Source organism: Canis aureus, chromosome 5 (assembly GCF_053574225.1).
Source record: "Canis aureus isolate CA01 chromosome 5, VMU_Caureus_v.1.0, whole genome shotgun sequence".
Lineage (NCBI taxonomy): Eukaryota > Metazoa > Chordata > Mammalia > Carnivora > Canidae > Canis > Canis aureus.
This window is the reverse complement of record NC_135615.1, coordinates 82,773,333-82,786,388: the sequence shown is the minus strand read 5'-3', so window position 1 is coordinate 82,786,388 and position 13,056 is coordinate 82,773,333. Positions and strand designations below refer to the sequence as shown.

The following is a 13,056-nucleotide window of genomic DNA, read 5'->3' as shown; positions in this document are numbered from 1 at the left end:
GCCTGGACCAGCTGAGCGACACGGCTCCATCAGAGCCAGGACAGGACACAGGCTCCTCAGTTTGCATGTGGCGTGGTGCAAAGCAAATCGTTAGGAGTAAACCTTTCAAAGCCTGAGTTTATTCTGAATGTCCCTCTGGAGTATGTGATAATGCAGGGTGGGTTTTATGTTTCTTCATGGTAAAATTACCCTATGTCCTTTGTTCCTTTGCTTTCCACAGCATGGTGTTTCATCTGCTTTTATGCTCTCAGGTTTTCTTCTATGTTTGATTGTACATCATAAAAACATTTTTATCAGTACATCCGTGAGCATTTTGCCATCTGTGTTTAGTTCTTTTCTGAGTTTCTTCCACTTTTGTCTTCCACTCATAAGTGGCCAAACCTGGGGAATGGTAGAAGAGAAGGAAGGATGCAGAGCAGGTGGTATTTGGAAAACTTGCAGACTTACCAGTGTGGAAGATGATTTAAAAGTGGACACCCTGGGGGGTGCCTAGGTGGCTCAGTCAGTTAAGCGTCTGCCTTCGGCTCAGGTCATGATCTCATGGTCGTGGGATCAAGTCCTGTGTCAGGCTCCCCGCTCAGTGGGGAGTCTGATTCTCCCCCTCCCCCAGCTCATTTGCTCGCACGTGTGCGCACTCGCGTGCTTGCTCTCTCTTTCTCTCTCTCTCTCTCTGTCAAATAATAAATCTTAAAAAAAATTAAAATGGACACACCAGGATGTCATGCACAGCCTGGTGCCTGTAATTAACAGTATTGTATCAACACTTGAAAACTGCTAGGAGAGGGAATGTTAGACGTTCTCATCACAAGAAAAAAAGGCATTTGAGATATGGCAAACAAAACAAAGTCCTGTCCTCAAGTAACTTACATTTTAGTGGGGCAGAAAGATGATAAAGAAATAGATTGTAATATGAAAGGTGAGGGTACATTTTAAATAGAGTGATGAGTGAAGGGCTCTGAAAAGGTAATGTTTGATCAGAGACCTTAAAAAAGAATGATGGGCTGGCTCCGCCGGCAAAGCATGCATCACTTGATCTCAGGGCATAGTGCCTACTCAAAAGAGATGACTGGGGAAAAAAACATTCCTCAGGTAGAAGAGCAAGTGAAACAGTCTCAGGGGGGAAATTGATCATGTTATTCGGGGAACAGCAATTACAGTACAGAGATGAAGTCAGGGAGACCCAGGGGCCACTTTGTTTGGGCCTGGTAGAGAACGGGAAGGACTTGGGCTTTTATTGCAGGTGTGATGGGAAACCGGCAGAGCGTTTTGAGCTGGACTGACATCTGATGAAAAGGGACACTATGTAGTCTTCCTCCTTTGTGCCATGCCACCTAGTGCCTTATACCATTCAATCTTTTCTGGTTGTAGATTGTCTATGCTGAAAGACCTCTCACAGACAACCACAGATCGCTGGCTTCCTACGGCTTGAAAGATGGGGATGTTGTGATTTTACGACAGAAGGAGAATGCAGACCCTCGACCTCCGGTGCAATTCCCAAGTAAGACCTCCCCGACACAAGCATCAGGAGAGAGCCTAACAGGGTGGGCCAGAGCTGTGGACTAGCTTTGGGTTTAGAGTGCAGGGTACAGGCTCTGACCGCCCCTTGGTTGCCATGTAACTTTGGATGTGCTAACTTCCCTGAGTCCATTTCCTTACGTGAGAATAGTGCGTGTATGACCTGCAGCACACAGCATGCCCTCGATAAATGGTCACCTCTGTTGTTATCAATAATAATTTTGCCCTTGGGAAGGACTTAGGAGGCCACCTCTGTCCGCGATTCCTCACGGACTTTTGCTACTTTGTGTCTGGCCCTCAGCCAGCAGACCTGTGTGGAGCAGTCAACCAGGCGCTTGCACCCACGTAGCACAGGTCTCATTACTGTTGTGGGGGAAGAGAGTCCTCTTTATAATTTGTTATCACTAACGGATGATGCTCTGATTTTATGTAATGTCTTCAGTGTTACATAGCTAGTAAGTGAAGGCATGGGAACTAAAACATAGTACTTTTCCTATTATACTGAGCTTTATGAGCAGTAAGCAGCCGGACCACCAAATTCTGTTCCTTCCCCATCAGCTGTGTTCATCACGTGAAAGGAAGCTGTTGGCTGTCTTGATGTTCCATCCAGAATAGGTGTTTATACCCTGGAATCTGTGCATTGGAATTTAAAATGTTGTTTTGTCCTTGAAATAATATGCAGAATTGCGTGGCTGTGAGCGTTTGATGGGGAGAGGATCTGTGGCTTTCCCAGATACTCAGAGGGGTTCATGACCTGTAGAAAGTTGGTAGGGCTCTGAGGTGAACTGTGTGATGAAATGTAATTGGTTTCCATTTTTGCTATCTTCATATAGATTTCTGTAAACAGTGTTTAGTCTTTAGGTTGGCTGGTTTTATAGTTTGTGGTAACAGCTGATGGGTGTCTGGGTGATGATGACACACTCCAACTCAGAACACAGTGCTTCCATTCAGCCTGAAACCGGGGCTCTAAGAGACCATCAAGCACTGTTCTTCCCAGATCGCGGTTACATTAGTCCCTTGGGGCTACTGTTAAACTTTAGAAAGAATTGTGATTCAAACATGCCAGTCAACAAAAACCAAATCTTCCTTTGGTTAATTTAGTGAAACTGTTAGTTCTGGAGATTCACTGTCTTTTTTTTTTTTCCCCTGTACCGTCCCATATGGATGAGAGCCAATAGGTGGGGGAGGGGAGGTGATCTCGTCTATCAGGTAAACAAGTTTCTCAAAATGATTCTGAAGTGAATGGCCTCTCAAGATAAGTGTAGCAGGGTTAGAGATAAAATTTCTTGACCCACAGAGAAGGGGCCGCCTGTATGTTTTGCTGGCTGGTATAGATTAACTCCCTCATACGCACACACGTTCACTAGCTGCCGGCTGAGGCCTGTTTGAAGAAAGTGACTAGTTGAACCCATGCTAAGAGGCAGAAACTGACGCTGGAATTTAAAGCTTCCTTTCTATTGATGTCTCATAAGCTTCGGGATGGCCTCAGATGTGGGACAGGGGTGACCATCAGATACATTTTTGGGGATTGAGGAGATGGAGATGCACTCAGTTCTAGCACCCCATTTTGGCTCTGCTCTACTTTTTCTTTGCTAAGGTAAAGCTCCTTTTTAAGTAACAGCTTTATTGAGATATAATTGGTATACCTTACAGTTCACTATTTTAAAGGGTACAGTTCGTTGATTTTTAGTATATTCCAAGTTGTGCAGCCATCACTACAATCAACTGTAGCATATTTTCATCACCTTGAAAAGAAACTGTACCTGTTAGCAGTCATTTCCGCTCTGCCTCCAAGCCTCCTGGCCCTAGGCAACCATCAGTCTACTTTGGCTATTTTCCTAGTCTGGACATTTCATATAAATGGAATCCTACAATATGTGGGTCCTTTGTGTGAGGCTCCCTTTTATTTTCATTTCATTTTAATAAGGTCAGCTCAGCTTGGATTATAGAACCCGGGAGTTGTAGCCTCTAAATTTCTTCTATCTTTTGGTGACCTCAGCACTGAGAACTGAGCATGTTCCTTCTCTTCTGTTTGTCTCTCCTGTAAAACAATTATACCTGCTAGCTCCCTGGGAGTGTAAGAGTTAGCAGTGATGCAGAGATGAAAGTGTAAATTCCAAGAACGAATATGTTTAGTGGAGACGGGTAGAATTTACATCTAAAATGTATGCCGTTCACTTGGTTTGTATACTATTCTTTACCCAAGGTGGGCAGGCTCTTTGAAACATGTCAAAGTGGACTGGGATTTTTCTCAGTTACATCCAGATTTATGTGGTTACATTTAGTGAGACTAGCTTTGATGTTTTAAAAACACAAGTAAAAATGTGTCATCTCTCCTGGGATACTGTCTAAGCCAAAAATCTAGGGTTACTACCATTGTCGGCACCCCTTCTCTGTTCTTGCCTGTGGGTTCACTCAGACCACAGTCTTTTTATTCAGTCAGCATAGGAGAGAGAGCAGGGGAGAGGTCAGATGTCTGCAGTTACCATGTACTACATGCCAGGTATCAGCAAATGTTCTGCTGTTCCCTTCAAATGCTTGTTTTTATGGAGTCACTGGAAGTAAACTTTGAACCGATTTTCCCCAACAGACTTACCCCGAATAGACTTCCGTAGTATAGCTGTGCCTGGCTCATCAGGCTCCCGGCAGCGCCAGCCACCAGGAGCACAGCAGTCCCACTCATCTCCTGGAGACATAGCTTCATCTCCTCAGGGCTTGGACAATCCAGCCTTGCTCCGAGACATGTTGCTGGCCAACCCCCATGAGCTGTCCTTGCTGAAGGAACGCAATCCACCCCTGGCAGATGCTCTGCTCAGTGGAGACCTTGGTAAGCTTATAAATGTGGAAGACTGTGGAGCTGACCTGAGGGGAAGTAGTTGTGTTGCCGCACATGTGGAGAAACTCAAGCAACTGGTGTGTTCAACCCACTGTGTCATGGGATTTCTTGAACCTACCAGTTGCTCTCTGAGAGGTAAATTAGTGCTGGCATAAAAGGCTGAGTTGCTTGACAGTAGTGATAGGATTTTACAACTGCAAAGAGTTCTGAAATCCAGCTTGACCAGCCTCCTCCATTGACTTTTTTTTTTTTCCTCAAATTATTTTCACAGCACGTAATCTAGGTACTGATATATTGTTCAGTTAGACTCTCAGGTTGAGAGAGCACCAGTAAGCCAGTTGAAGCCAAGTGAAATGCTTTTAGTTGCAGAAAGTATGTTCAGTGCTGTCAGCCTGTGTGGTAAAGTGGAACCCCTTATTCTCACCCACCCTAAGCGTAATGGTAGTGGGGTTGTTGCCAACAGTCTGGAGCTGTTTTTGAGTCATTCTTCTATTAAACAGTGTTTACTTTTAATCAACTTTATGAGTAAAGTTTTTTTTCTGTAAACTTCTTCAGTTTTACTCTTGGATTTATGAAACTGTACTGATTAAATTTTAAAATGTAACAGACACTTAATAGCTCATTCTTCAGTTGACCATTTTTTAAACCGTAATAATTACCTAACAGAAATGCAGATTTTAAGTATACAGTTCATTGTGTTTTGGCATCTCCTGTAGCCACCACCCCAGTCAAGATACAGAACATTTTTCTCACTCCAGAAGTTCCAGTATATTCTCTGCAACGAGTCAGTTTCTTCCCCTTATGGACTACTGCCATTCTGATACTTGTGGTTTTGATCAGCACGTAAATGGAATCATACGATATGTTCTCTCTCACATCAGGCTTCTTTTGCTCGATTTAATGTGTTCTAGATTCATTCGTTTTGTGTGTATTAATAGTTCATATGACCATTATCTTGGTGTCTTTAATTTCTTATGTAGCTCATATCTAGTCACCAAAGACCTTGATGATGGCATACTTAAGTTTATACGTTGAAATGCATCCTCATTTAAGAAATTTAAGGTGGCTCTTGTAACGTACACTTTGTAGCAAGCAGTATTTTCTGTTTACTCACTTTGCTGCCAATTCATTAGGTCAGGTAGGTAGGCTAGCAGTAGTTTGCATTTAACTTACCTGGTTTAAGGCAGAGGGTGTTGTACAGGGAGGAAAACTCGAAGAGGAAAAAACAGGGTTGTAGTGCTCTGGTTTTTTTTAATTGAAGTGTAGTTGATACACAATGTTACCCTAGTTTCAGGTATACAACACGGTGATTCATCAAGTCTCTGCCTTATGCTGTGCTCACCATAAGCACAGCTACCATTTGTCATTACAGTACCATTGACTACATTCCCTGTTGTCGTGCTCTGTTTTATTTCCAGATAACAGGTTAATAGGGGCAGCTGGGGAGAGCAGTGGAGCCATTTATCTGCTACGCAGATAGTTATCCCCACTGATTTCAATCAAATTATTAGCATCTCTGTGTAGAAACAATATGAGGGATGACTTCTTACAGGAAGAAATGATTTTTGCAAATTATTTCTTTATACTGAATTTAGGTGACATAGTCTTGCCTTAGAAAATAGCAAATGAATGTAATTGCTCATTTACAGTAATTCTGAGGCATCCTTTCTGCATCTCTTTACAGTTGTATCTTGAGAAACTATTTGATCTGGAAAAGTACTAATAAAGAATGGAAATAGAGTGGTACTCAAGACTTTCCCCCTTATTTTTGTAGAGAAATTTTCTAGGGTCCTGGTGGAGCAGCAGCAGGACCGAGCCCGGAGAGAGCAAGAAAGGATTCGTCTCTTTTCTGCTGACCCTTTTGATCTTGAAGCTCAGGCAAAAATAGAAGAAGATATAAGGTAATGACCCTTTACCTAAAGAGCAAGCTTTAGAGAATCCAGAGTTCCCAAATGACAGGTGACCCGCTATCAGGTGGGCATCTGCTCTAACATAATGTCCTTGTTTCATATTTGAGATAGCAGCTGCAGTCCTATAGGTCATTCTCTCTTCTGTTTTCCTCACCCGTTGATTCAACATTACAAAAGTACACAAGTCCCTAACTTAATAACTTTCTCTTCAAAAACTTTACTGAAGACTCTGAGACTAGCCCACAGTGCATCATTAATGCAACTGCAGGTAGATGACCCCAGGATTGAGCAGAATCCCCAGCTTGGTGAGCCTGTTAGGCTGGCTCTACAGGCTGACTGACTGGAATCTCAATCCTGAGACATAATACGTGAGCCCCAATTTAAACCCAGACTTGAGCATGAGTGGATTAGAGACAGAGCTCAGGACAGATGGAACCCTGCAGTCCTAGGTCTGCTTTCGTCCTACTGTTCTTGCCCTGGCTCAGTGGATAAACTGAGTGCCAGACACTTTTCCAGCTCCAGCTTCTCTGATGCTGTGGTTCTCACCTGGGGCTATGTTAAAATCACATAAGAAGCTTTAAAAATGCAGGTGCTTGTGCTTTACTCCCAAATCTGATGGATCGGAATCTTAAGAGATGGGGCCAGAGCAGGTACAGTGATGCTAATGCCAGCTTTGGTCACATTACTAGTCACAGGCAGGATGATGCCCTTTTATCCCTTAGAATGAAAGAATAACTGCTCCCGACTCCCATTCAGTTCTTGTTGTGAATAGTGAAGGCCTTAGTGCATAGTCCCCCGCCTTATCCAATCTCATGTTCCCGTGGGTAAACGTATTCCAGAAGCAGATAAATCAGAAGATCACTAGTAGCCTAATACCACGTCACAAAACCTATGTCATTCACCTCACTTCATCTTATTATGTAAACATTTTATCATCTCACATCATGAGAAGGATGAATACAGTCCAGTAAGATATTTTGAGAGAGAGTGCATTCATATAATGTTTATTACAGAATATTATAATTGTTCTGTTTTATTATTAGTGATTGTTGCTTCTCTCTTACTGTGCTTTACTGATAAACGTAGCTTAATCATAGGTATTTGTGCACAGGAAAAGACACAGCATTTAGAGGATTCGGTACTCTTTGTGGTTTCAGGCGTCCACTGAGGGTCATGGAATGTACCTCTTGCTAGTAAGGGTGGGCTGCAGGATAACTAAGAACTCTGTTCTTCTTTGTCATATTCTTTTGTTACTTGAATGAAGCCCAACTGGGTCATTTTTTTTATACTGTCAGCTTGGAAGTCAAGTAATGATTATTTTATTTCTTTTCTTCTCTAACTTCATTTGAAATCAGGGAAATTTAAATTATATGTCAGAATCAGTTGACAGCCCCAAGCCATTCATTTGTGTTCCTGTTAAGTGCCCCCATTCATTGCATCAGTGTATTTGTGTATGAATGTCTTTGAAAAAACATCTCACTACTTAAATCTACCAAGAAAAATAGGAAAAAATTTGTGTTCTCTGAACTAGACCTCATTGCAGCTCTGAGGGAACCGGACATAATTCTCATGAATAGATGTGTTCAACCCAGGAAGCAGGAGTAGTGGGAGGGAGGATGCCAACATTGTGCTGTTGGCAGAGTAGCAGTGAGATGAGGCATATTCGTGTAGCTGTGAGGGTCCAAGGGAGGTTAAGGAAATGGGGTAATGAGTACACTCTTTTAAAAAAGACCTCGTAAAATAAAAAAATAAAAAAATAAAAAATAAATAAAAAAGACCTCGTGCCTCTAAAGTGACTACATCTAGGGCCCAGAATAGCCAAAGTGACTGGTATTATCTCAGAATCTGATTTTGCTGAAATTTATCTTGCTTAGAGTCCATGCAAGGTCAGGAGTGTACAACTAATTTTAGTTCATTTCTAAATTTAATAATGTGGCATAAGAGAAAAGCTGTGTAATTCTATCAAATGCCTCTTAAAGTTTTATTTGGTACGCTGCACCAGTGATTACTCAGGGTATATGTACACTGGGGTATAATAGCCTGCATAGCTCCCTGACTAAATAAAATAAGTATGCCTTTGATTTTCTGAAAAGTTTCATATATTATTACAGAATGGCTGATAAAACCATCAGTTCAGTTCAAGGTAGAGTATTACTGCAAAAAAGGATAGGCACTAGAGTTAGAGCAGGGGTCAGCAAACTTTTTCCATAAAGAGTTAGGCGATGAATACTTTAGGGTTTGCAGGCCATGCCGTCTCTGTTGCTAGGACTCATGTATGCCACTGCAGTACCAAAGCAGCCTTTCGTGGCATGACAGTATGGAAACGAACGGTGCAGTTGCATTCCCGAGGAAGTTTGCTTACACAGACAGATGGTGGTCAGTAGTTGTAAGTTATCCCCATCCTCGGGCCCTGTTCTGTTTGTGTCTCAGTCTTAGGTACGTTGCCCAGCCCCTGCCCTCGTTTCCATTAATGTCGGTAGTGTTTGGTAATGTTTTTAGAAGGAGGTGGAGAAAAAAAAAAAAAAAAAAAGAAGGAGGTGGAGAATGAAGGCATGAGATGTGGGAGTAAGCTAGAACTCCTTTTTAAATCCATCCTTTTCTCGTGTAGGGATTAGAATATGTCTGATGTTTGAAGAAACGGTTTTGACAGACCAAGTTAACTGTCATTTTTGTGTGTGTGGTTTTCTAAGTGATAGCCAGGTAGTTAGATGCAGCATTTGCTGAGTGTCTCCTCTTCTGTTAACAGTGTGTTCTGGATGCTTTCTGCCTCTTAGCCATGCTATAATAGGCGTCATTACCCTCATTCACAGGTAGAAAACGCAGTCTCGGGGATTAAGCACAGACACGGCACAATCCGTTAACACCCATGTATTATATTTGCCAACTATTTCTGATGCACTGGTCGTAGAAAATGTATCCAGATACCCAGTAAATCCTCCGGTAAAATTGGAGCATTTGTGAAATTCTGACATTCTACAGAATTAAAAGGTTGTGACCCTTACTCTCCAGAGGTTAATTTTCCTGGTTCTGAGCTTGTAAAAGAAGCAGAGCTGTCTTTTGTGAGAAAGCCATGTGTGTGCCTTTAGATTTTCTGCCAGCTGTATCTCACTACCTCACCTGTTGTGGAAAAGAGCACCAATGTTCATTTCCATGACTCAGCTTCTATAATAGGGGCAAAAGATGTGACTGATCTCTGGGTTGTGTCGTTCCCCCCACCCCCCGGTAAGGAAAGGGAATCTTTATTGAAGTACCAAGGCCTTGGGGCTTGGGCAGGAGGCTGCCCGGCAGGCAAAGGAAGACCTAGCGGAGGGGCCTTATTTGACCTTCTTCTTGGAATGCAGGTGGTTGGTGTGGCCCCGCTTCTTAAAGCAGTTGACAGAGCAGGGGTGCAAGCAAGGAAAACACTTGCGGCAGATACCTCGTCGCAGTTGTGTTTCTGGGCCAGCTGGCGGAGGGAAGGTTTGATGGTGCCACTCTGCAGACAGCACCAAGTGCAGGGTGGACTCTTTCTGGCTGTTGTCATCTGAGAGTGCGCCCATCCTTCAGCGGTTTGCCCACAAAAATCAGATACTGCTGGTCTTGCCCGTCAGGGTCTTCACAAAGGTCAATGTCTGCATCTGCCACTTAGACACCTGGTTGAAGAGAAAGCCAAATCTGTTTTTAATATTGTGACTTTGAAACAGATTTCTCTTCCTGCAAATAATGATTTTACTATACTTGGTTTTGGTTTGTTACAGGCAACAGAACATTGAGGAAAACATGACAATAGCTATGGAAGAGGCTCCCGAAAGTTTTGGCCAAGTAGTGATGCTTTATATTAACTGCAAAGTGAATGGACATCCTGTGAAAGCCTTTGTTGACTCAGGTGATGTCTCCGTCTTTGTCTTTCCATCTGTCCCGACATTCTGACCTGATGCAGGGAGAAGGGGAGACTCTGATGCCTGTCAAAGCTGGCAGTAGTCCTCTGCACTGGGGGCTACTTCACTTGCCAATCGGTTTGTTTGTTTGTAGCAGGTTTATTCCTTAAACATTTCTTAACTGGTTTTGAATTTTGCAGTGTGTCCTTTATCTTCCTACCTCCCCTTACTTGGCATCCTGACTTTTTAGGATACCTCTGTAAGAAATTTGGGAGTAAATGGGTTTAGAAGGAGCTGTAAGAAGCAGCTGAATACGGTATAGGTCAGACAAATATTTCAGCATGGCCTGTGTGCCAGCACTTTGCCAGGAACTGAGGAGTCAAAGCTTGTATGAATCAGGGTTCTTGCCCTTAATCTAACAGCCAGGTCAGAAGACAGAAGACAGGGAGTTTCCCACTTGAGGATTTAAATAATCCTTATACCAGCTAGCACCTTTTCTCACAGTAATAACTGCTTTTTAATAAGATCACAGCACTGTGTGGGTGTGGCTTGGTGGTCTTGTATGTCTTAATTCTGTGTAGCTCACTCAGGCTGTCAAATAGGTTGAGTTCCTAGAATAGTAAAAGGTCCTGCTCAAGTAATATTTTCTTCCATTTGTTCATCCACAATTATTTGAGAACATGCTAGGTTTCAGCTGTCATTAGGAGTTTGTATTTAAGATGCATACTTTCCTGGGAGGAACACATCTGCTAATTATTCAGTTTAAAAAATGTCTGTTGAATGCTGTAGGCAGGGCACTTGTGCTGAGTGTTTGGGAGTAAGACTCACTAACTGGTGCTGCATGGGGCTCTTATGAGTGAGAGAGACAAATACGTATGTAAGAGACCCTAATATTTTTTTTTAATTTTTATTTATTTATGATAGCCAGAGAGAGAGAGAGAGAGAGAGGCAGAGACACAGGCAGAGGGAGAAGCAGGCTCTATGCACCAGGAGCCCGACATGGGATTCGATCCTGGGTCTCCAGGATCGCGCCCTGGGCCAAAGGCAGCCGCCAAACCGCTGCGCCACCCAGGGATCCCTAAGAGACCCTAATATTAACACTCAACATTTATTGGGCCCTTACTGTGTGCCAGGCACCATACTAAGTGCTTACTATAAATCATCTTAATTTCATGTAATCCTCAGGTTATCCCTATGTGCCATATTCAACTGTTAAACCTATTTGATAGAAGAGAAAGCTTAGAGAGGTGATCCCACTCTTCAGGTAGACAGAGTTCATAAGTAGTAGACTTTGGATTCAGCCCCTGATCTGTTTGGTGCCACGATTCAATGACTGCAAATATCACATGTGTGTTGAATACCCGTCAAGACCACATTCTCCCTCTGACCGGGGTGCTTAGGCCTGGCTTCCCCAGAGCAGGCACCTAAACTGCCCTATCTCCACAGAGTTCAGGGCTTTGAGCCGAGGCTTGAAAGGCAAGAGAGTGGCAAAAGGGGCCCATCTGGTCTTGGGCTTTCTTACTTTAAGTCAATAGGTAGCTTTTGTGGAGTAGAGTGGAGAGAGAGGAAAAAAAAAGAGATTGCCTTCTCCAGTTTTTTTCTTCATTTTTGCTGGGCCCTCTTGAATCTAACCTACCTCAAATGCCAGGAACTTTCAATACCCATTAGGTGTAAGGTGCCTAATGAGTAAAGTGAACAGGAAGTGTTGGAACTGCATGAGAGAGGAGATCGCTGGGCTAGGCCAGTCAGTTGGGGAGGGAGGGGGGGTTTGAGCTGGGCCTAAGGGATAACTGGCATTCAGAGAAGGGGGCATCAAAAGGGGTATCCTGCAGGAAGGTCAGCGGGAGTAAGAGACAGAGGGACAGCTTGGTCCTGTCAGTGGAGGGTTTATAACAGAGTATAAGGCTGGTAGCTGTGTCTGTTTGGGCTGCTGTAAGAGTACCATCATCGACTAGGGGCTTTTAAACAACACAGATTTATTCCTCATAGTTCTGGAGCCTAGGGAATCTAAGGTGAAAGTGCAGGCAGGTTCAGTATCTGCTGAGGACCCACTTCCTAGGTCACAGAAGTTCATCTTCTCACTGCATACTCACATGGCAGAAAGGGTGAGGGGGAGCTCTCTGGGGTCTCTTGTATAAGGACGCCCATTGCATTCCTGAGAGTTTCATCTTTCACCTCCATGACCTGATCACCTCCCAAAGGCCCCACCTCCTAATGCCATCACATTAGGAATGTGATGGTTTCAAAAAAAAAAAAGGAATGTGATGGTTTCAACATAGGAATTTTAGAGGGACACATACATCCAGTCTGTAGCAGGAGGCAGTTTGGCCAGATTAAGGTGGACTCTTGATGCTGTGGCAAGGTGGTTTGAAGCTAATCTTATAAAGAGGAGGAGCCATTGAGGATTTTTGAACAGATGAATAAGTGACCTAAAGAAGGTGATATTTGAGGAAGACTGCAGACTGTGATAGATCTGGAAAATTCTGTATCCCTCAGGGTCAGAATCGTTCCCTTGTTTTAAATTAAACCTCCACAGGGTGGTTTGGAAAGCAGAGAAATTGTCACTAGTGAGGGGAATAGGATGTGAGCTAGGCTGATTGCTATAGTTAGAAGAAGGAAAGTCAGAAACAGAAACTGCATAAAACTTACAAGGTTGAAGCAGAATTTGAGAGTGGGGAGAAGGCTAAAAGACAAGCAGTCACAAGTGAACAGTGCACAGTTTTATGTTGCAAGAAAGTAATTCCATTGGTAAGGAGAGAAATCCAAAGTGCAAATTACTTAGGGAGAAAGTTTTTTTACCTGTGGGCTTTGAGATGGAAATGTGGAGCCCTCAGGTATGTAGACTAGAGTCTTTGGAAGAGATTAGAACTGTAGGGAAAAAGAGAGAGATGTCTGTCTCCTGCACAGGGCTGCTCTGGCTGTGTGGGTGAGAACACGT

General features: G+C 43.2%; 1 protein-coding gene across 1 annotated transcript in view; it reads left to right on the top strand.

Annotated features, from left to right (window-relative positions):
• DDI2 (DDI proteasomal shuttling factor 2) overlaps positions 1 to 13,056 on the top strand; it is a 31,044-nt gene that overhangs the window by 6,717 nt on the left and 11,271 nt on the right. The window contains exons 2-5 of the mRNA XM_077899523.1: positions 1,369 to 1,498; positions 4,106 to 4,342; positions 6,126 to 6,252; positions 9,999 to 10,126. Of these exons, the coding sequence (XP_077755649.1) occupies positions 1,369 to 1,498; positions 4,106 to 4,342; positions 6,126 to 6,252; positions 9,999 to 10,126 (622 nt within the window). The remainder of the gene's footprint in view (positions 1 to 1,368; positions 1,499 to 4,105; positions 4,343 to 6,125; positions 6,253 to 9,998; positions 10,127 to 13,056) is intronic.